Source organism: Emericellopsis atlantica, assembly GCF_019669845.1.
Source record: "Emericellopsis atlantica unplaced genomic scaffold F5Z01scaffold_4, whole genome shotgun sequence".
NCBI lineage: Eukaryota > Fungi > Ascomycota > Sordariomycetes > Hypocreales > Bionectriaceae > Emericellopsis > Emericellopsis atlantica.
Window position 1 is genome coordinate 1,186,257 of NW_025764706.1, and position 23,659 is coordinate 1,209,915.

The window sequence follows — 23,659 nt, forward strand, 5'->3', positions numbered from 1 at the left end:
TATAGATAGATAGATAGATAGATAGATAGATAGATAGATAGATAGATAGATAGATAGATAGATAAAATACTAGTAATAAGTTGCCTGCATGTACAAACAGCGAGTCATGGGACTGAGGCAAGGGACAGCCAACTACTTAGGCAACTATCACCGACAGCAAGGCAGCAACACAGATACATATGCGCGCTGCATTTACGCAGTGACTCTTATAGCATTACTTGAAAGCACGCATTTGACCTGGAAGCGCGACACCGCATGTCGAATCATGGTGACTCCAACCTCTGGGGATATCGTGTAGGAGACTGCGTCTTCGAGCTGGTTGGGCCAGGAGTTCGGCCTATCGTGCCAGCAACTCTTGCAAAATCGTACATTATAAGGAACGAGAATTAACAATGCTCATAGACCAAAGGTGTCACTCATGCCGCCCGACAACCTTGTCCTCTCTTCTTCACAAGCCAACGCGATCACTGGCACCTGGGCTACCATTCCTCGGACTTGCCAGCTGACTTCCGCCCGACTTCTTTCTTTCCAAGGGGCGCGGAGACCCTTCGATGGGCGACCACCCCATACCAATGCCAGCAGCCACGATGCCCGCCATCGCCGTTGGCGCTCCCAGCGTAGGATTCGTCCTCGACCTGGCTCGTCGCCCCGTTGTCTCGTCCTCCTCGCCTGAGAGCACGGGGGTCGGTGGCGTTGCTGGACTCCAAGCTACTCTCAAGGCCTCGCGCGGATGGCGGATGGCAGCATGTAGACTACGGATGCGACCTCCCCGCCAGCGCCTCAGGAACTTGAGCTCATCGTGTATCTCGACCAACGCGTCAGGGTACGTGCCAATCTCTTCGTCCGTGGTTTGGGCGCCCGCAGACTTCTTCGCACGCTCCTTCACCGTCGTCGGCAACAACCGGCCGAGGCCACCGATAAGTGACATGAACCATCTATCGGGAATCAGTCGGATGACCATGCCCACCGGCAGTGACAGAGCACCAAATGCTAGAGTCACCGACCACATCTCCAGCGTCTGCGGCTCGCCTTGGTACAGTATACCCTTGCCCAACAGCATGATGGCTACTTGTCCAATGATCATGACAGCATTGATTCCGAGAAGATAGAAGTTTCTGTGGGCTCCGGCAAAGATGTTGAACTTGTTGTCAAGGCGGCGGTTGTTCCACTGGTTGAAGATTTGCATCCACACAAACGTGTTGAAGACAAAGGCCGCTTTCTGTCCTTCCCCAAACTGGAGGTCCATAAAGTTGTCGCAAAAGTACGCCGGAAGAGCGACACATAGCTGGTATATCCCTTGGAAGACGATCATCTTGCCCATTGTCGGCGTGACAATAAACGCCTTGCGCGACTCGGGTTGTCTGTCCAAGATGTCGTCCTCGGGCTTGTCTGTCGCAAGAGCCAGTGCGGCAAATGTGTCCATGATCATGTTCACCCAGAGGAGCTGCAAGCTGGTCAAGACCGACTTTTGCCTCTCGCTGGCTACCGCCGTAATAAAGGCGACCGCCAGTGCCGTCAAATTGACGGTCAGCTGGAATTGGAGGAACTTCTTGACTGCGTCGTTGACAGACCGTCCCCATTTCAAAGCCTGCACAATGCTCACAAAGTTGTCATCGAGGAGCACAATGGCAGACGCTTGCTTGGCCACGTCCGTCCCAGACTTGCCCATGGAGAACCCAACATCGGCGTTGATGAGAGCGGGCGCATCGTTGGTGCCGTCACCAGTCACAGCAACGACCTCACCCATCTCCTTGAGCCTGATCACTAAGACGCGTTTGTCCTCCGGACTGGATCGGGAAAGGACTTGTAGGCGCGGCAGGACCTCCTTCTGCTGATCGGCTGTCAGGTTTCGGAACTCGGGGCCCTCCATCACAATGCCGTCCTTTTGGAGAAGACCGCATTCGGAAGCAATAGCACGTGCCGTGAGCTTATTGTCGCCAGTCACCATGCGTACAGAGACGCCGGCTTTCTGGCACTTGGCAATAGCCTCAGGCACACCAGGCCTGAGGGGATCCTGGATACCCACCAGTGACACGAAACACAGGTTCTGCAGAAGGTCATCGATGTCGAGATCACCATCTGACGTAGTTTTGGCGCCGCTCGGGGGCCAGCTCTCGAAATCGCGATACGCAATCCCGATGGTTCGTAGGGAACGACTGGCATAGTCATCAATGCGGTCATGAACTTCGGTCACATCGTCGTCAGACAGTGGCCCTAGAGATGTATCCAGCTTCTCACGTGGCTCGCGCAGAATCTGGCCACAGTGGTCGAGGATGATCTCAGAAGCACCTTTGACGTAGATACGGCTCCCCTCGCCATGTGGGAGCTCCACAACGGTTCCCATCAACTTGCGTCGAGAATCAAAGGGTATGAGATACAGCACCTTGGCCGCCTCCCGCTCATTGCTCACACGTTGCATGCCGAGGTGTTCCTGGGCGAACATGAGCAGCGCTGTTTCCGTCTTAGACCCCACAAATCGGACATTCCCATCGTCGTCCAAGGTTTCCCGAGCTGTTGAATTGCGAGCAATGGAGTCCTTCAAAAGATCCCTGATAGACTGGCTGATCTCGCTCAGACAGTCCTTCACCGATTTGGGCCTTTCCAGTGGGCTATCAGAGTCACCATGCTCCTCGAATTGATGACTGATGCCCACGGTGCCAGCAACGACGGTCATTTTATTCTGCGTCAGAGTGCCGGTCTTGTCGGAACAAATGGTGGTGGCACTTCCCATGACCTCGCACGATTTGAGATGCCGGCAGAGATTGTTGTCCTTGAGCATTTGCATCATTGCGTACGCAAGCGCCAAAGTCACCGATAGAGGCAAGCCTTCGGGAATCGCCACGACAACAATGACGACGACGACCAAAAGTATGTCAATCGCTTTTTTGAAGGCCTCGTCGGCTTTTATATCCGTGTTTGTCCTTCTGAGCTTCAGGAAGAACCGCGTCATCAGGATGAGGAACAACGCCACAGCAACAAAAGCACCGAGCTTGGCGATCCATTGAGCAATGTATCCCAATTTGTGTTGTAACGGCGTCATCTCCTGCTCGACATCGAGACTCATGAGGATCTTGCCGTAAGAGGAATACACACCGGTCGACGTGACAAGATACGTACCCACACCTTCGTTGACGATGGCGCCTGACAGGATAAAGGGGTCCATCTTCTGAAGGCTGCTCCGACGTTCGATGGCGGAGAAGACTTCATCAGCAGATTGCTTGCGAAGCAGGTCCGACTCGCCCGTCGCTTGAGATTCGTCGCACTTGATATTGAACCCCTGGATGAGTACACCGTCGGCGGGAATGACATCTCCCGGCTCAAGTTGCACCACGTCACCGGCCATGAGCGTATGGATGGAGATCTCGACCGTCTCTCCGTTGCGGACAACTTTGACAGTCCTGTCCTGCTCTTTCTGGTTGAGTTCAGCAAAACGCTTCTCCTTTCTCCAGTCCACGACTGCCTGGACAAGCACACAGAGAGCCACGACGACGAGGATTGCCACGCCTTCGATCCATTCGACTTTCTCCTCTCTGTCGTCGTCTCTGCTTGGGGTCTTGTCGCCGCCTTCCTTCTTCTCCATGATGGTCATGTAGATCCCAATGCCCAAGCTGATGGTAGCAGCAATACAGAGCATGATGATCATTTTGTCCTTGAATGCGTCTGCGACCAGACTGAGGAAGCTCTGGCCTTGACGTGCAGGGACACGATTGTCACTGTACACGCGCAGTCGGTCCTCAAAAGGCTGCGCATCGCCGCCGACGGGAGCTTTCGCGCTATTAGCGTTGTAGGACGTCTTAGTGCCCGCTTCTGTCGCTTCCTCGAATGTCACATTGCCGCGGAGGAGCGTCTCGCCTGGGTCGAGACCAAGCTTGCGGTTAGTGCGCAGCCCCTTCTCCAGACCGGTCAAGCCTCCAAGTGCATAGAATGCCGCAAGACTCTTTGGGTCGTACATCTTGGCTAGTTGACCTGGCGAGAAGGCAAAGGGGTTGTTTTGAACGAAGAAGGCGTTCTCGGCACCACGATCGGGTCGCAGTGCGTCGTGGTCCGACATGATTCTATCAGCCTCGATGGCAGCAAGTCCATTCCCTGAAGAGGATCCGCTCGTCTCGCTCGGCTGCTGCTGATGGCGAGCAGATGTAGCGGATTGTCCATCTGACCTAGGACTGGCGGAGCCCTGGCCGCTGGACCTGTTACCTCGGCGAGAACTTCCATGGGCCGAGGGAACCTCCAGATGTCTGCTTGCCGAGCCATCATCTTCAGCTTCTGCGCCGGTCGACCCACCAGCGTCCGCCTCGCTGTCTCGACTGAGGTCTGTCCGAATGTGGAGCTCGGGCGTCGTCTTGTTGCTCTGTTGTGGAGGATGAGCGTTGGGTGAAGGCGCACGTTTCGTAGTCCCACTGTCGCTACGTGGAGGAGTTTGAGACATATTGGACGGTAGCTGCTAGAACTGCATCAGCCCCGAGGCAAAAGGTAGCGTTGAGACGCGTTGACGTGGGTCCAAGCTGAGATGCTGCGCTGCCAAGTGCCTATCCAACGAGCACTTGAGATAGCTAGTATGCTGAGAGAACGTAGCTTCGACTGCCGTGGCAGCGAGCGCGTAATTTGATGAAGCTGTCACGCCCTAAAGGTAGGCGATAAAGAGTATCGTTGGTGCGATAATGCAGCATCGCAAAAGAGGTATATGATAGCAGGATTGAGGATCTCAGGGGTGTCGCGTCCACATCCGTCACCTTGGAAGGTTCAGTTCGGCCTTCAAAGGCAAGGGCACGAGCTTCTCGAATTGGGAAAGAGCTTCAGGATTCACGAGAGCGCGAGATGGATGAGGTTGAGCAATTACATCATGTCGAACGGATAAGGCTCCCGTAGCTGATTAGAGCTTAGCTCGCCTGTGCCAAGACCGTAGTGGGGCTATCGCGAAAGCGTCTGACCAACCAGCCCGTAGCCTAACCTATAGCTTGTGATCTATCTCGTGAGAGTCGTGACAATAATTGCGTTGAGAATATTCTTCCGTATCCTACCTGTATGGTTTCCATAACATTGCGTGACGGATGGTTTCTTACCTCGAACAATGATGGCTGGGCCGGGATGTGGCGCATATGTGAATGCCCCCCCTAGGTGCAAGATCATCATCGTCTCCCAAGGTCGACATCCCTCACCAACGTCAGCTTGTCAGCCGGTCCCTGATCCATTCCAAAGAAAGGTTTCACCCCGTTGTTCACCACCCCTTCCCAGAAACCCTCCACGACACCCTTGAGCTCGCCTCCCGTCTGTCTAAAGTCAGGGAAGGCATTCACCTCCAATCCCCAGACGCTGCCATTGCTGTCGACCAAGAAGTCCAGTCCAAATACTTCAAAAGCATTGGGCATGGGCTGGAAGTGAATTGGCATGGCCCAGGCCGCAGCTTCAAACAGCTCGCCTGTGATCTCGCCAATCTGCTTTGTGATCGATTCCAATGTTGACTTGTCTAGTGGCAAGGAGGACAGGAGCTGGACGGTGTTCTCGTTCGGTGACGATTGGAGACAGGTATTCGTGAGGAAGGTTTCAATGTCGTCGGACTCCTCGTACGGCGCCTTGTATGACTTTGCTGCGAAGAGTGCCAGCATGTCCTGATAGACGTAGACTCGGAGAGCTCCCACGCAGCAAACGTAGGTTCTGATATGAAATTTCCGATCGTCGCCTGGGAGCAGAAGAGGCGGGTGGATATATGGCTGGGCAACAAAGTGCCGCAAGTGGGAGGTGGTGATATAGTCGCCCTTCCCTTGTTGCTCCTCGTCTTCGTCTTCCTCGTCGTCAGAGTCTGGTCGGTCCTCCTCCCACTTGTCGAAGATACCCTGCAGTTCATCCATGGAACTAAAGAGCTTGATTCCCTGTCCCCTATCACTCATGCCAGGTTTCAGTATCCACCATTCTCTGTCCTTGATGTCCTTCTCTTCGTTGCTCTCCATACTCTCTCGCAGATCAAACGCTTCAATGAGGGCATCGTCGAGGAACTCGGCGTAATCCACCTCGAAGTGCTCGCTCCGCTTGAAAGAGCGTTTGAGGATCGAGTCTGGGTTCTTGGCAGTCCAGTGGTCAATCGTCGTGGACAAAAAGTGCTTTCGTATCAGCGCTTTGCGGATCATGTAGCTGTTGATGAGAAAGTCGCGCGGGTTGGCTGCGGCGTGTTCAAAGTCGATGGCTTCGTAGGCAGTGATAGCGACAGTCTTTGTCGCAGAGTGGAAGGACGATGTCAGGGCCTCGCTTATGCGGACGGTATCCTGTGGGAATGTCTTCTTGAGCGCCGACACAATTAGTGGTTGGACATATGGGTCGTCATACGCCACAACTGCCTCAAAAGATGGCTCTTGAACCTTGCTCCTGGAAGGCAAGGCTTCAGTCATGTGCTGTGAAGACGGTCTACTATATGTGGTAAGAATGTGCTCTATTGAGTGCATGCATACGTTACAAGGTGATGCGCTCATATCATCGTTTCATCATGATCTATCCCCGCCTAACACAAAGGGAACCACTTACAGTACCAACTCTCGAGACTTATCTCCAAGAGCACTGGCAAAGTTGGCCTTGAGTGGTGTGATGCTAAATCGGTCAGTTATTTGTGCCTACTTGGTCGCGCGGAAAACGTACCTGGTCTGACCCTCTTTGACAACCCAGCCGTCATTGCCTGGGCCTGACTCCTCGACGCTCTTGTACACATCAGTGAACCGGGGCGCCCACTTGAAGTGCTTGTGCTTGTGGCCCTTGCCATTCTCCTCGCGTTTGCTCCCTTCCACCTCACCCTTGCGGATCTCCTCCTCTTGTTCGTCTTCATCTTCGGCCTCTGCCTCCTGGAAGCAGCTACCATCCCGCCAGTAGTTCTGTAAGACTTCGGTGAATACCGTCTTGTGACCCTCAACGCCCTCAACCAACGGCACGTTCACGCTGTACAGATCTACGCTCCTGTCCTCAGGCCACTGCTTGTACAGAGCATGGATGACCTTGACACTGTGCCGGCAGGCTTCGTCGATGATCTGGGGGTCGTGATTCCGCGTGAAGAAGGCAAACGACAGCGCAATGGACTTGCGGCAGCACACCGCTGCCTCGAGCGCTGCACCCAGCGTCCCTGAACTCAGGGCAAACACTGCCGTGGTATTTCGTCCATAGTTTGGCCCGCTTACGACGAGATCGATCGGTCCTCGCTCTTGGAAGAAGTGGTGGAGCCCAATTTGTACGCAGCTCGCAGGCGTCCCGTCGATGAGCACCCATTCCTCTTGTTCGTCTCCAGCGTGCGGTCTCGTGTGCGTCGAGCCCTCGTCCGCGTCATGTGGATTCTTTGAGGGGCGGTAGTACACAGGTTTCAGGGTCTGCCCGATCATATGCGCCTTTCCGATCCATGATCTTTGCGTGTGCGGAAGACAGACCGAGACGACGTGGCCCGCGGCTTGCAGATGGTTGATGAGGGAGTGGACGTACGGCGACGACTGTGCCGATGGGGGGCCGTCGTCGTTGGTGACGAGGATATGCATTGTGGAATTGGAAAAGATCGAACAGCCCTGGAACGATCGAAAGATTCGTGTGAGGCCTAAGAACTCGAAGGCAACATGAAGCGTGGAGGTAGAGGACATCACCAACGAGGGGCAGCGTGGGGCTATTTTCTGAATCCCGATGGCGGCCCCAACTGCTCGTCGGGCGCCAACGGGTGGGCTCAGCGTGAGCGACAGCGGTTCGGTTATTTCGAGGTCATTGGGACTGACAATTGGCAAACAATGAAATGTGGAAATGTTTTGACATTCATCACAAAGGTATCTATCTAGTTTCCCTCAATATCCATCCTAAGCTGAGTCGCGATGCAAGAAAGTCTCTTCCGTCCAGGATGTGCCATTTCTGTGTCCATCCAATCAAGTCATGTTGTGAGAGAAGAATGAACAAGAAGATCCAAGGCACCTATACCAAGGAGACGAAGACGCAAGAGTATTAAGCAAAAGGGGAGGCAGCCTTCCTCCACCAAAGAAGGTGTCGATGATTGCTGTCAAACGCCAAAAAGATCCGTGCCAGCGCTATTGTCCATTGATATCCGTGCATCTCTCAATCCAAAGCACTCGAATTCTCATGTCTGCGCCTCCGATGATCGCGCTCGTTTGGGGCGATCCTGACCGAGGGGTTCATCTGCTACGCGCTTGCCCGTCGTCGTCGCCGTCTTGCGCGTCTTAGCGACGGATCCCCACTTGTTGTAGTTGAGTGCAGGCTGCTGAGAACGCCCAGCCTTGCTTCGGGACGGTGTTGGGTGAGCGAGCTTCTCGGTGGAGCGGGTTGTCCGTTGCGTTGCCGGCGGTGAAACAGGGAATTTGGGTGCGTTTGGTGTCGCCTTTGTGGTCCTGTTGCGAACTGGCGTGACGGGGCTAGCAGGCAAGTCGTCAGACTCTGGCAGGTTCGCATCCTCAATATCTGTCGCAGCCTCTTCCTCGTCTATCAAGTCCTTGTCTTCAGTCTTCTTGCTTGGCCACAGCAGCCTCGGCTTGAAGGGCTTGGCCTTGACATGTGATAGCGACCCATCCCCTTGGGAGAGTTCATCAATCTCATTGGAATCGTCGGCGGCAGATCTAGTGATCGGCTGAAAGTACGTCTTTCCGCGGCTATGCTGGTTAGCGGACGCTGTACAGGAACACATTTGTGGGCTACACTTACAAGTTCATAACCATGCCATCTTCGCGATGCACAGCTTCATCAATCAACTTGGAACCTTCCCCAGGAATTCTGACTGTTTTGCGCTTGAGATGTGCAGGTCTCTTGGGTGCAGGCGGCGGGTTGTAGAAGGGACTGCCCTCGTCCTTCTGGGGAATACCATTGCGGGGATCACTGAAGATAGCAAAGTCCTGATCCTGCTCCTCTGCGACAAAGCTCTCCAGTGTTGAGCCAGAAATCTTCTTAAAAGTCCGGCCTGTGCGACTGAGGACGCTCTCGTCGACAGAGGGAAGGACTCGACCGCTGAACTCTTTCATGGTCTTGGTCCTGCGTGGTGTTTTGGTTGGTGTGAGGAGAGTCTGGTCGGGCTTGCGCGCTGACCCTTTGTTTGTTCGCTTCTCCGTCTTCATGGTAGATGCACAGGGCGGTGAGGGCGTGCGAACAGCCGATGTGGCTTGTTGGGATGAAATGCGAGAGGACTTGCGTCTTTGAAAAGGTTCCCAATGATCGTGGTAGGCGCCAAATCTGGGGGCAGGAGGAGTCGAGGGTCGCTCGATAGAGGGTGATGGTGTTGAGGCCATATTGATGGCGCGTGAATGTGATGAGGGGTAGCGCCCCGAGATTGAAACGTGACTTTCAATTCACTCGAATCTGTCGTGTGCCAGATGTGATTGAGTGGTGAAGTGTCCGAGTGTCGTCTGAACCTGACTGACGAGTCTCGAGTCACCCAATTTTCAACCTAGGTCGGGGTTCTGCTCTTGGTGGACTTGTGGTCGCAACAGTCGGGAATCTCGGTAGTAAACAATGTCGCAGGTATCATACAATTGCGTCCAAGTAGTAGGTATCTTGCACCGATCGACAAAGGGGTGCGCGCGTTGTTGTTGTTGACTTGAGGATGATGTTGGTGATGTCGATTAGATGGGAAAACGGAGACGCCTGACGTTGGACTTGGACGGGATGGAAGGCTGGTCTATTGCTGTAGGGTGGCTGGGAACGAGCTCGACTACCTTGGACGCATTGAGGCTTGAGCTTCTTGAGGTGGGCCCCGCTTTGACGCAAGGATCAGCTGTCAGTGGCTGCAGAAGGTGGCTGGGAGGGCTGCAGCCAATCAGATGGCGACACTTTAATTGGACGCAAGCGGGCGCGTCGCGCGGACAACAGCTTGACGCGTCGATTTCGCGTCCGCATTCACCAATCGTCCTCTCAAGTTCTTAATTGATGGTGGGGTGCACGCAGGGCTCCTCGTGGCCCGCCAAACGACCGTTTTGAGCAACAACACATGGCGTCACTGGCTTGATTCAACACCACACCGTTTGTTGGCGGAGCAGCACAATGGCAAAGGACGAAGTTACAGAACAATCCGAGTTGTGGTCGTCACCGCCCCATGGCACCCCCCACACGATCCGGCCAAAGACTCCCCGGACACCAAAGACGCCCAAAACGCCCACCACCACCGAGCAGCGAGATGAGGATGATGACCCTGACGCCGCATTAAAAAGGGAGTTAGAAGGGGTGAGAGGCATCAATGAGTCGCTCGAGGGTGTTCTCGCTACACTCGAGCGAGCAGGAGGCAACATGAATGTTAGTCTGACCCTTTGAGTGACAAGAACAATTTGCTGATACTGCTCTTTACTAGGTTGTAGCTGCCACTGTGGGCCATGCGTCAACACTGCTGAGCTCGTGGACTCGCATTCTCTCGCAGACTGAACACAATCAACGCCTCTTGCTGAATCCTGCGTGGAAGGGTACAACCGAGGACCAGGCCGAGCAGGAGGCCGAAGTTCTGAGGAAACGACAGGCTGCCGAACGACGGGCCGCTGAGGCGGAAAGACGCGAGGAGCTCAGACGGCGACAACGAGAGGAACAGGAGGAGAAGCAACGGGCGCCGCCGACGAGAACAAGAAGCACACGAGCAGCTCCAGGTGTCCGTGGCACGCGGGCCAGCCGAGCCCGAGCTGCTAGTTCCGCAGCCGCAAGAGCAGGCACAAGCTATCTGTCCGATGGGCCATCCACCACCAGCAGTCGAGGAACTTCAGGTATCGGCCGCGGCATTGGGTCGACACGAGGACGCGGCAGAGGTGCTAGATGAACGTCCCGCTGCACCTGTAATGAGAACCATGATACCCATGAGGAGACGCATTGATGTAGTATGCAAACGGATGCTGTGCTATTATTTCTTCTGGAAGAAGCTGCTGAGCTTCATCATCCCCGTGGTATTCACCTTCTTTAGATCCCTGACTCCTCTGCTCTGGTTCTGCTTCCGTCTCTTCTCCTCCTCCATCTTGCGCTTCTTCTGTTCGCGCGCATCGTCATCGTCCTCGTCTCGCATGTGTTTCCGAGAGTAGTCGCCCAAGGATCTTGCTGCCAAGGCCTCGGCACGAAGTTCGGCAACCTTGGCCAGATATTCGTCTAGGGCTGAGAATTGGACATTGCTGGAGGCTAGGCCTTCTTTAACCCATTGCGTCACGGCTGGCGAGATGTACCGGTCGCATATGAAATCCAAGGCAACACGAAGTCTTTGTAGTTCAACCACGTCCTCGGTCGGTTTAATTGCTTCTTCCACCTCGACCGTGTCCTGATCCACCGAGGTGGCTGCCGTCTCGATTGTGGCAGCTGAGGATTGCGATTCCAGCGTCTCAGTGAGAGGCGTCGAGGTACCCGAATCTGGGGCTTCGCTCAGTGTCGACGCGCTCTTCTGCACAGGAGCCCGCCTCTGGTTTACAACGGGGGCCTGTAGAGCCTTTGCCACAAATTGCTTCTCCACGCTGATGGGCAGCGAACCGGACAATGTTCTAGCTTTGCTTAAACAGAGCGATACAAGCTTCTCCCTGTTGATTCGGAACATCGTTTCATCCCCTGCGTCTACCGTGTCGCATATGGCTGCCATGCGCTTCTCGAGTACAGTCTTCGATTCTGTCCATTGTAGGATTTCCTCGAGGTGCGAGTATTCTGTTGGAAGCTGATCGAAGTAATCGTCGCCGGAGAGGAACAGCTTCTTCTTGTCGTCTGAGCCCTTTGCTATCGAAGAATCGGCAAGCGACGGCAGTAAGAGGAATACCGGATCCAGTGGTGAAGCAATGAAAAATTCAGCGTTCGAAATAGTCTGCCCGCTTCTTTGTGAGTCGCTCGTCGTCTCTATCAGCCAGCTTCGGGGCACGCTCTTTGGTGCTGCGATCTTGGTGAATTCGTAGAAGCCGGTCTGAGGACATACGAGGTAGCGGGATGGTTTCGCGGTTCGAGGGTTGGGGAGTGTGACGATTTTGGCTTCTTTCGAGGCAGCCTTGGGTAGGACAAAGAGCTTCGGCGATGCCGTCGTTGTGGCTTCGAGAGTGTATTTGCTGCTGGATGCTTTGGGTGTTTCCGCAGTTGGAGACGAAGGCGCGGCGGCCTTTGCTGTTCTTGTGCGAGGCATTGCCGATCTGCTTTGTATGATGGAGTAATTCAATCTAGATGGCCCAATTGCCAACAATAGAAACACGCCAGAGTTAGCCAGGAATAGCTGAAGAATGGCAGTTCAAGATGTGGTGACGGAGATGTTAGAAGTTTGGGGGACGCGTCGAGAGGGCCTGGGCGCGTAAAGCGCGTCTCAGCCTCAGCCAAGAAACGAACCCCAGATCTCAGATCAACGCCACACCTAGTGACCTGCATACACTACCGGCCCCATCTTTCAGCATCATCATCATTTTGCCAACCTTACAATCTATCGTTCGCATGGTGCTGAAGGCCTTGGGTCAATTTCAAGGCAACAGGCACGCTCCGACGCCAGCCCAGGCTGCTCCCCTCTGGGACCGACCCTGCGGCATCAACGTCGTCAGGCTCGAACAACATGGCGCCCCCAAGTGCGTAACCAAGAACACTGCCAAGATCTACATGCTCACAAAAGCAGGCTCCCCAAGCGCACAATGGCCGCCGCGGTCACCGCACGAAGCGCTTCTCAGCACGCCTAAAGGTCGTCAACGTTATCGCGAGATGCAGAACTCTCCCACCTCGTCCCCGTCCCGCATGCGAATCAGCGCTCCTGCTACACTCGACGTCGAGATCGACGACGACGATGATGAGGAGACTCTCCAGCTCAAGCTCCAAGAGCTACAGGCGCGGTTGAAGCTGAAGAAGCTACGGGCTGCAAAGGCGGTGGAGGAAAAGCAACCTGTGACAGGCGGGCGAAGTTCAGTCTTGGAGAGATCACATACAATGCAGCGAATGGCGGCCGGGCGCGACGAGAATCTACGACCAGAGCAGCAGAGCGCCGTCCAGATCCCAGCATCGCCGACGAGGAAACTACAGCCACCCATCGAAGCCGCTGGGAGAAAGCAATTTAGCCTGGATAAAGGTTTCCAGCCCATTGAACGCACGCACAGTCGCGCGGCAGCGTCTGCACGTCCCGCCTCCGCTCATCCCCAACCGGCTCAGCCCGCCAGTGCGCCGGGACATTTCGCTTCGCCCTCGCGCGGTCTGACGTTCAGCGAAAGACTAGCGGTAGCGAGAACGAAAGAGATCGAGCAGGACGAGCGGGCGAAGAAGATCCAACTGTTCAGGAACAAGTCATTTGGCATTGGCAAAGAGGAGATGGAGCAGTTCAAGAGCAAAGCCGTCGAGATACCCGAGGAGGCGCCCAAGCCGACAGTCTTCAGCAGGGAGGAGGTCATGGCTGCAGAATGGAAGGAATCAGGCATGCGAAAGAGCAAAACGGCGCCCAAGTTGGCATCGAGTAGTGCTGATGGGACAGGGAAAGCGGAAAACGAGGATGAAGGCTCCTTCGAAACATACTCAAGCCTGCACTTGGCCCAACGGATCTTGCCCCATACCGTTCTGGCGCGGCATGTGTCGGGCAAGAAAATCATGAACATCAAGGATCTCTTGCGCGACGTCAAGGCCCCCGACTTTGCGCTCCCCGACATCGAACAGGACATTGTATGCTTTGGAATTGTGGCGAGGAAGTCTGCGCCCCGCGATCACAAGCCAGGGCCAGACAAGAGCCAAGACAGAGGCAAGTACATGGTCATGACACTGTGTGATCTGGAGTGGGAGCTTGACCTGTTTCTTTTCAACACTGGGTTTGATCGCTTCTGGAAGCTCACAGAGGGGACGGTCGTGGCGATCCTCAACCCGAATGTGATGCCGCCCATGCGTGGCAAACAAGACACGGGTCGATTCAGCCTGGTCATTAACTCTGACGAAGACACCATCCTGGAGATCGGCCGGGCTCGCGACATGCACTACTGCGAAGCCCTGCGGAAAGATGGCGACCCCTGCGGCGCGTGGGTCAACAAGCGTCGTACCAAGTTCTGCGAATACCACGTAAATGCGGTGGTGGACAAGACTAAGCTCAAACGCTTTGAGATGAACACCGGATCTGGATTTGGATCTGGACCCAAGAAAAAGGGGATGTCTTCGATAGACAAGATGGAGAAGTGGCAGAAGAAGGTTGGCTGGGTGAGCAAGGAAGAGTACTTTGCCAGAAAGGGGGTGAGCAAGGAAGAGTTCTTTGCCAGAAAGGCACCCAAGAACTACGACTGGGAGACCAAGACGAGATTCTACACCCGACAAAGCATGAGTGCCGCCGACCTGCTGGATGGCAAGGATCTGACCAACACGGACCGGAAGGAGAAGGAGGCCCACTTGCAACGGAATCTACTAGCCAGGGAAAAGGAGCGCGAGATACAGGCGAAACTTGCCAAGACTGGTACGGGCGCTGGCAGAGACTACATGGAGCGTGCCATCGCCGCGCGGTCCAAGACCAAGGTGTCTCAAGAAAGCGCGAAGCCAACTGTTCCGAGCAACATACTCCCAAGGCCGCCGGGCCTTCCAGAGCGAGACATCAATCTCGGGACCACTAAGAGAAAGCGCCCAGACAGCACGAACGCGGGCAGCGTGAGCAGCAGCACACTGGGGTGGGGGAGCGAACTCAAGGGCAAGCTCTCCAAGATGCGGGATGGGGAGAAGCTCCATCCCGACAGCGACCAGCAACCGCCTGTGCGCAAGAAGACGAGGTTCGTCACGGAGAAGGGGATACGGGAGGCAGGCCGCGAGAGCCTGGGCGCGACGGGGTTCCAAGGACGGGAGATAACTTTCGATGATGACGATGACGACGAATTAGTGATTGTGGGATAAGAACGTTTGGCGTCAGGATATATGATTTGAATTCATGGCCTCGAGAGACGGCATAAACAGTTTCATTTTGCGTATCCCGCCCATTCTACAGCTTGGCTTTCAAGACCTCCTGGACCGCGCTTAGGACCTCGCCGTGGCTCGCCTTGGGCGCGGCCACGACGCCCTTGTTGTTGGCCAGTGTCCTGCCCACGCTAAAGTCCAGCCTCTTGCCGTGAATGTCCGTCACCTCACCACCGGCCTCGCGCACGATTAGGTCACCCGCCGCGTGGTCCCAGATCTTCTCCTGGTAAGTCGCCTTGACGGGCAGGCGCAGGTAGATGTCACCGGCGCCACGGGCGATGGAGCCGTACTTGGCCTGCGAGTCCATGCGGACGCTGGGCTTTGTGATGCCGAGCTTCTGGGCGATCTGGGCCTGGTCGCCGTGGGCCGAGTGGCCGGCCTCGACGGACTCGCAAAAGGTGGCCTCGGCGAGCGAGGGCACGGCCCGCATAGAGATGCTCTTTTCCTGCGCCAGGGGCCCGTCTGTGAGGGGGCGCGAGGTGGCGCCCTGTCCCTGCACGGCGGAGAAGAGCACGCCATGGCCGTCGGAGGTCTGGTTGGAGCCAATGTCGGCCGTCAGAGGGGCCTGGTCGTCGACGGGCAGGTTGGGGCAGCCAAGGACGCCGACCTTGACGTCGCCGTCGACCATGAGGCCGAGGCACACGGCGTACTGGCCGCCGCGGAGGAAGCCCTTCGTGCCGTCAATGGGGTCGATGGTCCAGATGCGACCCTTGCTGCCCCCTGCGCTGTTGCCCTTGTCCAGCAGGGCCAGCATGCTCTCCTTGCTCGCAATGGCACCGCCCAGCTCCTTTTCGGCGTGGTCATCGCTGAGGGCCGTCTGCCTGACAATGTCCCAGATTGTGTCGCCGAGCTCGGGCTGTTCGCGGAGGGCAGCGGCCTCCTCCTCTGCGACAATCTCGTCGTCGGGAAAGTGCTTCTGCAGGGCGGCGATGATGAGGGCCTGGGCGCCAAAGTCGCCAATGGTGACGGGGGACTTGTCGTTCTTGTCGACCGTGCCCTTGGCTTTGGAGTGGAAGACGGACTTTGTGAGGAGGGAGGCGCGCTGGACGGCGAGGAGGGCGATCCTCAGTTCGTTTGTGTAGCTCATCTTGATGGTGGTGGTGCCGCTGACTCGAAAGGACGATGGGAGGGTCGAGTACGGTTTGGAGAATGTCGAGGTTCGGAAGGATAGACGGGGAATGAAGAAGAGTAGAGTCGCCAGGATGAGGATGGCAGATGGGATTCGTAGTTGATGGAGCATGGACAAGATTTGATGTTCAGTCTTCCAGTGGCAGAAGCTGCATCGGAGCTCCAGTCAATTATGGAGGGGCTGCTTCTGTATTGGAGGGGCAATGACGACGCGGGGACACCAAGTAGGCAGACGGATCGTCGCCCTCACTAAGCCTCCAGTCGGAGCATCGCTCGAGCAATAGTGGCAATTGCCATCCTGCTACAGTCGAGTGCTCGAGCATTGGGCATTTTGCCAGTGAGGATCGTGATGGATCCCCTTCAACCTGCGATCTGTCTGGTTGGCAAACGGCGGACGAATGCGACAAGGATGATCGCCCAAGCCAAGCGAATATCGGGGCATCCATCAGAAGTGCCGAAGTCGTACGCACTCGTCGATTAGAGTTGGGAATATGCTTGATCATTTTTTGAGGACGGCGCCTCGAGTATCGCAGCGTCCCTCCCAATGCACGTCCTTCAAGATCGGCACGTGTTGGCATCCAAGCTCGCAGATTGGAGCATGCAGACCACTCCCTTCGGAATTCATGTTTCCATGACCAGGGTTCACTTCGCGATGGCACGTTGGTGGTCCTCTACACGTGGGGATCGAGACTGAAAGGATGACATTGCTTAAATACAACCCCAAAGGGCCCTGGCTTGTCTCATCCTCGGAGCTTCACTTACCAACCACTTCGTTCCCTGTCGTTGAAGATCCGTGGCCATGGTGAGTCCTGACCAAGTCACGTCACGCTACCCATCACTGACAGCACAAATTGCAGGCTCTCAAGTCGATTCTTACCTTGGCACGTAAGTCATTGTCATACCTGCAGAGTAAGACGCCTCTGACAAGACAAAGTGCTGCCCGCAGCCCTCGCCAAGAGCTGCTCCAAGAGCAACCTGACCTGGACTGACGGCGCCCTTCGCATGAACCACATGCAAGTGGTCGGGACACACAACAGCTATCATATTGAGGCTCCGAATGAGGAGAAGGAGGTCCAGGCCGAGCTCTTGGAGAATGCCATCAACTACTGGTACTCGCACCCACAGCTAGGCATCCAGCTCGGTGACCAGCAGATGAGGAACCTCGAGTACGTTCACCCCAAGTCTTTGAATGACATTGGCCCAGCACTGATGACTCCGATCTAGGATTGACGTCCTTGCCGACCCCGAGGGTGGTAACTACGCCAAACCTGCCATCCGCAGGGAGGCTGGTCTGCCCTACGACTCGGACCCTGTCTGGGACGAGCCCGGCGTCAAAGTCCTGCACGTACCCGACGCGGACGTCCACACCGTCTGCAAGACCCTCAAGTCCTGCCTCGCCATCATCCGCGACTGGATGGACGCCCACCCGCTCGCCGTGCCCATCCCCATCATGATGGAGTTCAAGACCGCGGACCGCGACCTCGGTGCCAAAGCCATTCCTTGGGACGGCGAAGGCCTGTTGGATGGCCTTGACGAGGAGATTGTAGAGATTCTCGGTAGGCAGAGGTTGATCGTGCCGGATGATCTGAGGGACGGCAACCTCACGCTCGAGGAATCGGTGCTGGGCAGGGGATGGCCAGACTTGGATAGCGCCAGGGGCAAGATCTTCTTCTTGATGGACAATGGGGAGAGTGATGTGCGATCTGCCTACATTGAGGGCAGACCTAACCTCGAGGGCCGCGTCCTTTTTACCAACTCCCAGCCCGGGGAGTCGAGCTGTGCTTTCCAAAAGGTAAGCCTTCGAAATCGCATCATTTTGTAAGAGTTTGCGGCTGACACTCCCCCAGCTCAACGAGCCCAACACGGAGCATGAGATTGCCAACATCCAAGAACAAGTCGAAGCCGGCTACTGGGTGCGTACCCGGGCCGACGTACCCATGGACACGGTCGTGGGACAGAACTGCTCCACTACTCAACGCGATAATGCGCTCCGGTCGGGCGCGCACATCGTCTCGACAGACTTCCCAGTATATGGCATGAGTTCCAGATGGGGGTGCGATTACGCCTGTCGTATCGATGGCAGGAAGGCAGCGAGGTGCAATCCTGTGAACGGTCCGAAGGAGTGCGATGACGAGTTTGGGCTGGAGCCGGAGGACTATCTCAGGGGCTCGGGTGGTGTTGATGAACTAAAGTGAGCCTCCATGTGAATGAGCCACGATGTGAACAGATTATAATCACAATGTTTCATCGTCGAGGACTGCACTGCCGCGTGACTCCCGGGTAGGCGTGACTTGGCAAGCCGGACCGGATGCTCCCGCACCGGCGATGCTTCCGGACCGCCGATTCGCCAAGGACGGATCCGGATGGTGTGTAGCTAATTATACCACTATCGGCCGGCGCGCGCGACGGCGGCATGCTAAGCTCCTCGACTGCCGTGAAGATTCGGTAGGAAACTTGAGGAATCGACCATCATTCCCCCCAATATCCCCGAGCAAACCCGTCACCACCAATACTCGTGCCGCGTCGTTGACGGCTGCACGCTCCCTTTGGGCTGGAAATAAGCGGTGAATTACACGATCAATTGGCTGACTCGTCAACAAAGTTCGTGGAGATTCACACGGACATGATGACATGGTCTCCGTTGAAAAAAGTTCTTGCTGGGTCACGCGGACGTGTCTTCTTATTAAGCAGCAACGTCACGCAACCGGATGACCATGATGTTGTAAAAGAAAGAGACTAGAAAAAGAGAGAAAAAAGCGCAAGACGTCAGCAGGCAACAAAATCTCCGATCTGATAAGACGGAAAGTCTGGAATTGACGTGACTGAACCCTCCGGAGTGGACGCGATCTTCACGTCCGCCTGTTCCTGAGCTGAAGCATGCAGCCTCTCCCGACGCACCGCATCACCTCATTCAACAACGCCCGCCTCACTGCTCTTCACCCCCTGATGATGACATACCACGCGGAAACAATTGCTGCATTCTAGAAGACCGCCAGAACGGTGGACCGCTCGACGGCTTTCCCGGTCGATTGTCTTGGGAATCGGCCCGAGACGTCCAAGTGTCGATATCGTCCCACTACAATCTTGCGGGTCTTGACTGGTATCACCACAACGGCGCCTTGAATCAATGCCTTTCTCGGCCTCAATGCGGAAGACACAGACTAATGTGGGAATCTTGTCCATCGTGAAGCGTCGCGCGTGGAGCAAATGCCGTCGCACGTGCCGGGCAGGGCAAGGCCATCCCATCCGCTGGGGTGAAAAAAAGTCGGGCAGGCCGCGGACGCAGCGGAATGAGAGATGGAGATGGAGGAGTAAAGCTTCCCTCAAAGCTCGAATGGGGAACCGTCCGTCCTGAACTCTCCTTGTTCGTTGCACACGCCAGAGTCGAAGACGTAGTGACAACAAGGTTGACTGGCGCCTCTGCTGCATTCCACCCGAGCAAAACCCAGGCCATCATTGACTGAACCTCCCCTCCCTCTCCCCTAAACCTATCCCACACGACATTTTACCCCAAGAGGCAAGGAAAATGTCGAATATCGCAGAGAAGGAAAGGGTCACGCTCTTGGCGTGCTCCCTGGGAGCCATCGCCAGTATTGGCGGCTTCATCTTTGGTTATATCAGGTACGTGTCGTAACCGCAGCGCCCCAGGACGACAGCTAACAGCCGGAACAGTGGACAGATCTCCGGCTTCTTTCTCATGGACGACTATGCCTCCCGTTTTGGCGAGCTACAATCTGATGGATCATACACTTTCTCAGCCGCCCGCCAGGGCACCATTGTCGGCCTCATGAGCATCGGCGCTCTGTTTGGCTCCCTGATCGCCGGTAAAGTCGCAGACGTAATCGGCCGTCGTCTCTGCATCTCCGCCTCGGCCTTCTTCACTTGTGCAGGCACGGCCATTGAAATATCCTCCCAGTCATCGTGGGCCCAGTTCGCCATCGGCAGGATGATCAGCGGTCTCAGCATCGGCGCCCTGAGCGTGGCCGTCCCCATGTACCAAAGCGAGAGTGTGCCGGCCGTCATCCGTGGTGTCGTCGTCTCGTCGTACCAGCTCCTCATCACCCTGGGCATCTGGACCGCCGAGATGGTGAACTGGGGCACCGAACACTACACAAACAGCACCGCATGGAGGATCCCCAACGGCTTGTCCTTTGCGTGGGCTCTGGTCCTCGGCGGCGGCATCCTCTTCATGCCCGAGAGCCCGCGCTATGCGTACAAGAAGGGCCGGGTTGAGGAGGCGCGCAGGAACATTGCCAAGCTGTGCGGTGTTTCCGCCGAGTCGACGATTGTGAGCCGCCAGATCAACGACCTCCAGGCCAAGATCGACGAGGAGAACAAGAGCACGGCCGCCCTGAGCTACAAGGAGATCTTCACCGCACCTCGCATGCTGTACCGCACCACGTTGGGCGTCGTCCTGCAGGCCGGCCAGCAGCTCACGGGCGCCAACTTCTTCTTCTACTTTGGAACCACTGTGTTCGCCGCGACCGGCATCCAGAACAGCTACACCACCCAGCTGATTCTGGGATCCGTCAATGCAGCCTGCACCGTTGCTGGCATGTGGGTCGTCAACCGCTTTGGCCGCCGAGTCGTGCTCATGGCTGGCGCCTCCTGGATGATGATGTGTTTCTTGTAAGACTGGCCGATCACCCGCTTTTTGTGAACCAAGCTAATGAGTACTGCAGCGTGTACGCCTTTGTTGGCCACTTTGCCCTGGACCACGAGGATCCCATGCGCACTCCCAAGGCCGGCACCGCCCTAGTGGCCTTTTCGTGTCTGGCGATTGCTGCCTTCGCTGTCAGCTGGGCGCCACTCGTTTGGGTCGTCAACGCTGAGCTGTACCCTCTGCGTTACCGCAGTGTCTGCCTCGGACTGTCCACTGCGTCCAACTGGTTCTGGAACTTGTGAGTATTGATGACCCGAGACGCGATAAAACCACGCTGACTTTCTTCCCAGCCTCATCTCCTTCTTCACGCGCTTCATCACCGACGAGATTGACTACCTGTACGGTCTCGTCTTCGCGGGCTGCTGCGCTGCTTTGGTGTTGATCGTGTTCTTCTTTGTCATTGAGTCCAAGGACCGCACGCTCGAGGAGATTGACGCCATGTACGTGCGCAAGGTAAACCCGATCCGCTCGAGCAAGTGGAGCTTTGACGAGAAGACCCTCGGAGACGAGACTCCAAGCCGCAAGGAGAGCGATCCCGACACTGAGCTGATTCAGAGGGAGAGAGCGCCCGCGGCCGGGGCCGGGGCCTCCCCCGCGCCCGCAGCTGCAGATGCCACTGCTTGAGCAGATGAACGGATTAGACAGTAGACTGTCTACACCTCCCTTGGTGGAGAACGCATATCTAGGCGTACCAGGCGAATCTTTTGGTGTTCTTTCAGGAAACTTTGTAGGAGTATGCAGACTTAATCTTTTCGAAAATCGCGTGGTTTCGTTCAACGTGAGCTGTAGCCCATACCATTTTTCCACCACTCCTCAAGCCCTCGCCTCTTCATCTCGGCCCGAAACCCTTCTGTGGTTTCGGTCTCCCAGAAGCCCATGCCCGGAACGGCATCTCCTTCCCTAGCCATTTCCGCAGGTTTGATGGCTAGGTTGAAGTCCTTGTAGCGCAGGGCCTGCACGCTGGCGACCCATTGCTCGAGGGGTGAGAGCTGATCTGACTCGGCGTACATGATCCCCGGCGGACCACCGTATCGCACGAGGAGAGACGAGAGCGCCTGTTGGTTGGCAACGTGACGGACGCGATGGAGCTTCTTGCGCGAGGTGATATGGTGCGTCCGGATGAGACATGTGTAGAGTCGACTCATGTTGTCGAGGCCAGGAAGATGTCGAGGTCAAAGTTGACTTGACGTCAGTGCGCGCGAGAAGCAGTGCGCGTTGCTGCTGTCCTGTCTGCCCCACATTCATCAGTGCAGTGCCAGTGCAGGTTCGTGTCCTCCACGCGCCCCTCGTCGCGACCTCACCTCCGCACCTCCCAACCATCGATGAATGACCCTGGCCGAGGTCGGACGCGCCTCCAACGGATCATGCCTTTAGCTCACTGCTACGTACAGCTAATAAAAGGCACGCCGAGTTGACCCCGGCGTGGACGGACATGCACTAGGGCAATGTGCGTCACGGATACATGATGCCTTGCGCCATGCATGTGCATTAATCATGGGGTAATCCGGGGTAAAGAGAAGGTCGAGCTTTGGATGACGGGTCTTCTGGCTTCGTTCGGCCCCGAACAAACCGCACTGCGCTGGCTGAGCGACGCGCCTTGATGCAGGAAGGCTCCGACGTGGCTATTATAGGCCTTGCTTGCCAGAGCGACGTACGACACGGGGTTCTAAGCCAAGGACATTCCACGAGCAACGCTGATGCTGGTGTTGTGGCACCGTGGCTGTTGACAACTCGAGTCCTCGACATGGCGAATGGTCCACGCACCCGAGTTGGGTGTCGATATCCTGAACGGCAGACCCGGCGACTTGGCGCTCCTTTTCTCCCATCAATAGGGTGCTGCCGTCCCGATGCTCGCACAAGTTACACCGGGCTGCATTGTTGTTTGTGGTGGTGCGGCAACCCTTTTGGGGTAATAACGTGCTCATGGTGCATGAATGTGGTGTGGAACCACCGAATGTCGTCGCCTCGGGCGAGGTGTGGACGTTAAGGCAACGGCGACAGGACTTGGACTTGTTGCATGTCTCGCGGATGATGCTGTGGTTCTCTATTACTCACTATTATGCGTTTGACACGTCTGTGTGTTTGCTGGTGATAGTTCTCGTGCGGTGGGGGTAACACTCACAGTTCAGGATCCGAGGAGACCGCCAGACACGCTTGATCTCCTTGTCAGATGGGCAGAGGCGTCACAGACCTTCATCTGCGCAGCACTCGGTGCGGTGAGATCCAGTGCCGACTTGAATTGGAATCCTCAGCTCCGGCGGATCGTCGTCGGTGCCAGGTGGACCCGAAGGCATCGAACGAGGTTACAGTACGAGGTGACCCCCACGTTTCGAGTACGATCGCGCGAAGATCTGGGGCTGATCAGTGTTAGGTGACAGGGACCAAGCAACAGGCAACAATCCCTACAAGGGGTCGATAAATCGAATTGACAGACTCGACATGCCCTCAACAATCAATTGGATACGACGACGTTGACTGTGCAAAAGCAATGGCATTTCTGATACGGAGAAGGAGCAACTCAGCTATTCCCATCCCATCCCATCCCATCCCACAGAGATCCCCATCCAAGGAAGAGGAAGGGCCCACTGGCAGGCAGCGGCCGGCTGAACGAACGATCCCCCTGACAATGGCAGTCGCAATGCCTCCATTCAGTACATCTCCTGACTTTACCTAAAAGTTACGTTGTGGATGCCCAGGAGGATATTCCAATTACGACCTCTGACACCCTGCAGCCCACCGCCAGACGCAGACTGAATACGCCCGGCGATTGGTTTGGCAACATGTCACGAGGGCGAGCATGGTCGCCGTGCCTTTGAAGCCCGAACTGCATGGATACCCGTCAGCCCATGGCGCATGCGCCTCGTCTGTCACATGGCTGCTCAATTCCCAATACAGGCCACAGACCTCCACGGACTGCAGACGAAGATGAGGATTCGCCGTTCCCAGTACGGAGGACGAGTTCAAAAGTTATGCGTTGCCAAGAAACTAGCCATAGTTGGCGTCTAGCCCGAAGTAGCCCCCCGGGAAGTTTATCACCAA

General features: G+C 56.0%; 11 protein-coding genes across 11 annotated transcripts; 4 read left to right on the top strand and 7 right to left on the bottom strand.

Moving 5' to 3' along the window:
* Position 1: 1 nt before the first annotated feature.
* On the bottom strand, positions 2-4,826 carry F5Z01DRAFT_647092 (uncharacterized protein). Its single transcript, XM_046262953.1, has one exon. It carries the CDS (start codon positions 4,424-4,426, stop codon positions 449-451), a length of 3,978 nt encoding a protein of 1,325 aa, XP_046121713.1. The 5' UTR covers positions 4,427-4,826; the 3' UTR covers positions 2-448.
* F5Z01DRAFT_647093 (survival protein sure-like phosphatase/nucleotidase) lies at positions 4,826-7,712 on the bottom strand. The gene is made up of 3 exons (XM_046262954.1): positions 6,625-7,712; positions 6,514-6,576; positions 4,826-6,396 (listed from the first exon to the last, which is right to left on the bottom strand). The coding sequence occupies exons 1-3, from the start codon at positions 7,599-7,601 to the stop codon at positions 5,127-5,129; spliced, it is 2,310 nt and encodes a 769-aa protein (XP_046121714.1). The 5' UTR covers positions 7,602-7,712; the 3' UTR covers positions 4,826-5,126.
* Positions 7,713-7,749: 37 nt separating this feature from the next.
* On the bottom strand, positions 7,750-9,701 carry F5Z01DRAFT_647096 (uncharacterized protein). Its single transcript, XM_046262955.1, has 2 exons — positions 8,662-9,701; positions 7,750-8,609 (listed from the first exon to the last, which is right to left on the bottom strand). The coding sequence occupies exons 1-2, from the start codon at positions 9,237-9,239 to the stop codon at positions 8,084-8,086; spliced, it is 1,104 nt and encodes a 367-aa protein (XP_046121715.1). The 5' UTR covers positions 9,240-9,701; the 3' UTR covers positions 7,750-8,083.
* A 142-nt stretch (positions 9,702-9,843) lies between these two features.
* F5Z01DRAFT_416273 (DASH complex subunit Duo1-domain-containing protein) lies at positions 9,844-10,788 on the top strand. Its single transcript, XM_046259598.1, has 2 exons — positions 9,844-10,239; positions 10,295-10,788. Exons 1-2 carry the CDS (start codon positions 9,991-9,993, stop codon positions 10,745-10,747), a joined length of 702 nt encoding a protein of 233 aa, XP_046121716.1. The 5' UTR covers positions 9,844-9,990; the 3' UTR covers positions 10,748-10,788.
* Positions 10,789-10,828: 40 nt separating this feature from the next.
* Positions 10,829-12,070, bottom strand: F5Z01DRAFT_633703 (ribonuclease H2, subunit B; the record flags this gene model as incomplete). The annotated part of the gene is made up of 1 exon (XM_046261976.1): positions 10,829-12,070. One exon carries the CDS (start codon positions 12,068-12,070, stop codon positions 10,829-10,831), a length of 1,242 nt encoding a protein of 413 aa, XP_046121717.1.
* Positions 12,071-12,283: 213 nt separating this feature from the next.
* On the top strand, positions 12,284-14,825 carry F5Z01DRAFT_647099 (cell division cycle protein). The gene is made up of 2 exons (XM_046262956.1): positions 12,284-12,497; positions 12,545-14,825. The coding sequence occupies exons 1-2, from the start codon at positions 12,485-12,487 to the stop codon at positions 14,767-14,769; spliced, it is 2,238 nt and encodes a 745-aa protein (XP_046121718.1). The 5' UTR covers positions 12,284-12,484; the 3' UTR covers positions 14,770-14,825.
* Positions 14,826-14,854: 29 nt separating this feature from the next.
* On the bottom strand, positions 14,855-15,916 carry F5Z01DRAFT_616397 (3',5'-bisphosphate nucleotidase; the record flags this gene model as incomplete). Its single annotated transcript, XM_046260907.1, has 1 exon — positions 14,855-15,916. The coding sequence occupies one exon, from the start codon at positions 15,914-15,916 to the stop codon at positions 14,855-14,857; it is 1,062 nt and encodes a 353-aa protein (XP_046121719.1).
* A 571-nt stretch (positions 15,917-16,487) lies between these two features.
* Positions 16,488-18,244, top strand: F5Z01DRAFT_416232 (uncharacterized protein). Its single transcript, XM_046259596.1, has 4 exons — positions 16,488-16,759; positions 16,815-17,123; positions 17,182-17,749; positions 17,805-18,244. The coding sequence occupies exons 2-4, from the start codon at positions 16,960-16,962 to the stop codon at positions 18,150-18,152; spliced, it is 1,080 nt and encodes a 359-aa protein (XP_046121720.1). The 5' UTR covers positions 16,488-16,759; positions 16,815-16,959; the 3' UTR covers positions 18,153-18,244.
* Positions 18,245-18,727: 483 nt separating this feature from the next.
* On the bottom strand, positions 18,728-19,672 carry F5Z01DRAFT_416260 (uncharacterized protein). The gene has a single exon (XM_046259597.1). The coding sequence runs from the start codon at positions 19,384-19,386 to the stop codon at positions 18,865-18,867; it is 522 nt and encodes a 173-aa protein (XP_046121721.1). The 5' UTR covers positions 19,387-19,672; the 3' UTR covers positions 18,728-18,864.
* On the top strand, positions 19,484-21,244 carry F5Z01DRAFT_633707 (general substrate transporter; the record flags this gene model as incomplete). Its single annotated transcript, XM_046261977.1, has 4 exons — positions 19,484-19,578; positions 19,630-20,586; positions 20,640-20,858; positions 20,911-21,244. 4 exons carry the CDS (start codon positions 19,484-19,486, stop codon positions 21,242-21,244), a joined length of 1,605 nt encoding a protein of 534 aa, XP_046121722.1.
* A 149-nt stretch (positions 21,245-21,393) lies between these two features.
* On the bottom strand, positions 21,394-21,765 carry F5Z01DRAFT_633708 (uncharacterized protein; the record flags this gene model as incomplete). Its single annotated transcript, XM_046261978.1, has 1 exon — positions 21,394-21,765. The coding sequence occupies one exon, from the start codon at positions 21,763-21,765 to the stop codon at positions 21,394-21,396; it is 372 nt and encodes a 123-aa protein (XP_046121723.1).
* Between the last annotated feature and the right edge of the window lie 1,894 nt (positions 21,766-23,659).

What these genes read in the sequence shown, in the direction of transcription:
- F5Z01DRAFT_647092 (XM_046262953.1), bottom strand. Translation starts at nt 4,426, where the DNA reads ATGTCTCAAACTCCTCCACGTAGCGACAGTGGGACTACGAAACGTGCG.
- F5Z01DRAFT_647096 (XM_046262955.1), bottom strand. Translation starts at nt 9,239, where the DNA reads ATGGCCTCAACACCATCACCCTCTATCGAGCGACCCTCGACTCCTCCT. An exon ending in GATGGCATGGTTATGAACTT is followed by an intron (nt 8,610 to 8,661) that starts GTAAGTGTAGCC and finishes TAACCAGCATAG; the next exon opens with CCGCGGAAAGACGTACTTTC.
- F5Z01DRAFT_416232 (XM_046259596.1), top strand. Translation starts at nt 16,960, where the DNA reads ATGAACCACATGCAAGTGGTCGGGACACACAACAGCTATCATATTGAG. An exon ending in CAGCAGATGAGGAACCTCGA is followed by an intron (nt 17,124 to 17,181) that starts GTACGTTCACCC and finishes ACTCCGATCTAG; the next exon opens with GATTGACGTCCTTGCCGACC. An exon ending in CGAGCTGTGCTTTCCAAAAG is followed by an intron (nt 17,750 to 17,804) that starts GTAAGCCTTCGA and finishes ACACTCCCCCAG; the next exon opens with CTCAACGAGCCCAACACGGA.
- F5Z01DRAFT_416273 (XM_046259598.1), top strand. Translation starts at nt 9,991, where the DNA reads ATGGCAAAGGACGAAGTTACAGAACAATCCGAGTTGTGGTCGTCACCG. An exon ending in GAGCAGGAGGCAACATGAAT is followed by an intron (nt 10,240 to 10,294) that starts GTTAGTCTGACC and finishes GCTCTTTACTAG; the next exon opens with GTTGTAGCTGCCACTGTGGG.
- F5Z01DRAFT_647093 (XM_046262954.1), bottom strand. Translation starts at nt 7,601, where the DNA reads ATGTCCTCTACCTCCACGCTTCATGTTGCCTTCGAGTTCTTAGGCCTC. An exon ending in GTCAAAGAGGGTCAGACCAG is followed by an intron (nt 6,577 to 6,624) that starts GTACGTTTTCCG and finishes TGACCGATTTAG; the next exon opens with CATCACACCACTCAAGGCCA. An exon ending in AAGTCTCGAGAGTTGGTACT is followed by an intron (nt 6,397 to 6,513) that starts GTAAGTGGTTCC and finishes CACATATAGTAG; the next exon opens with ACCGTCTTCACAGCACATGA.
- F5Z01DRAFT_416260 (XM_046259597.1), bottom strand. Translation starts at nt 19,386, where the DNA reads ATGCAGCAGAGGCGCCAGTCAACCTTGTTGTCACTACGTCTTCGACTC.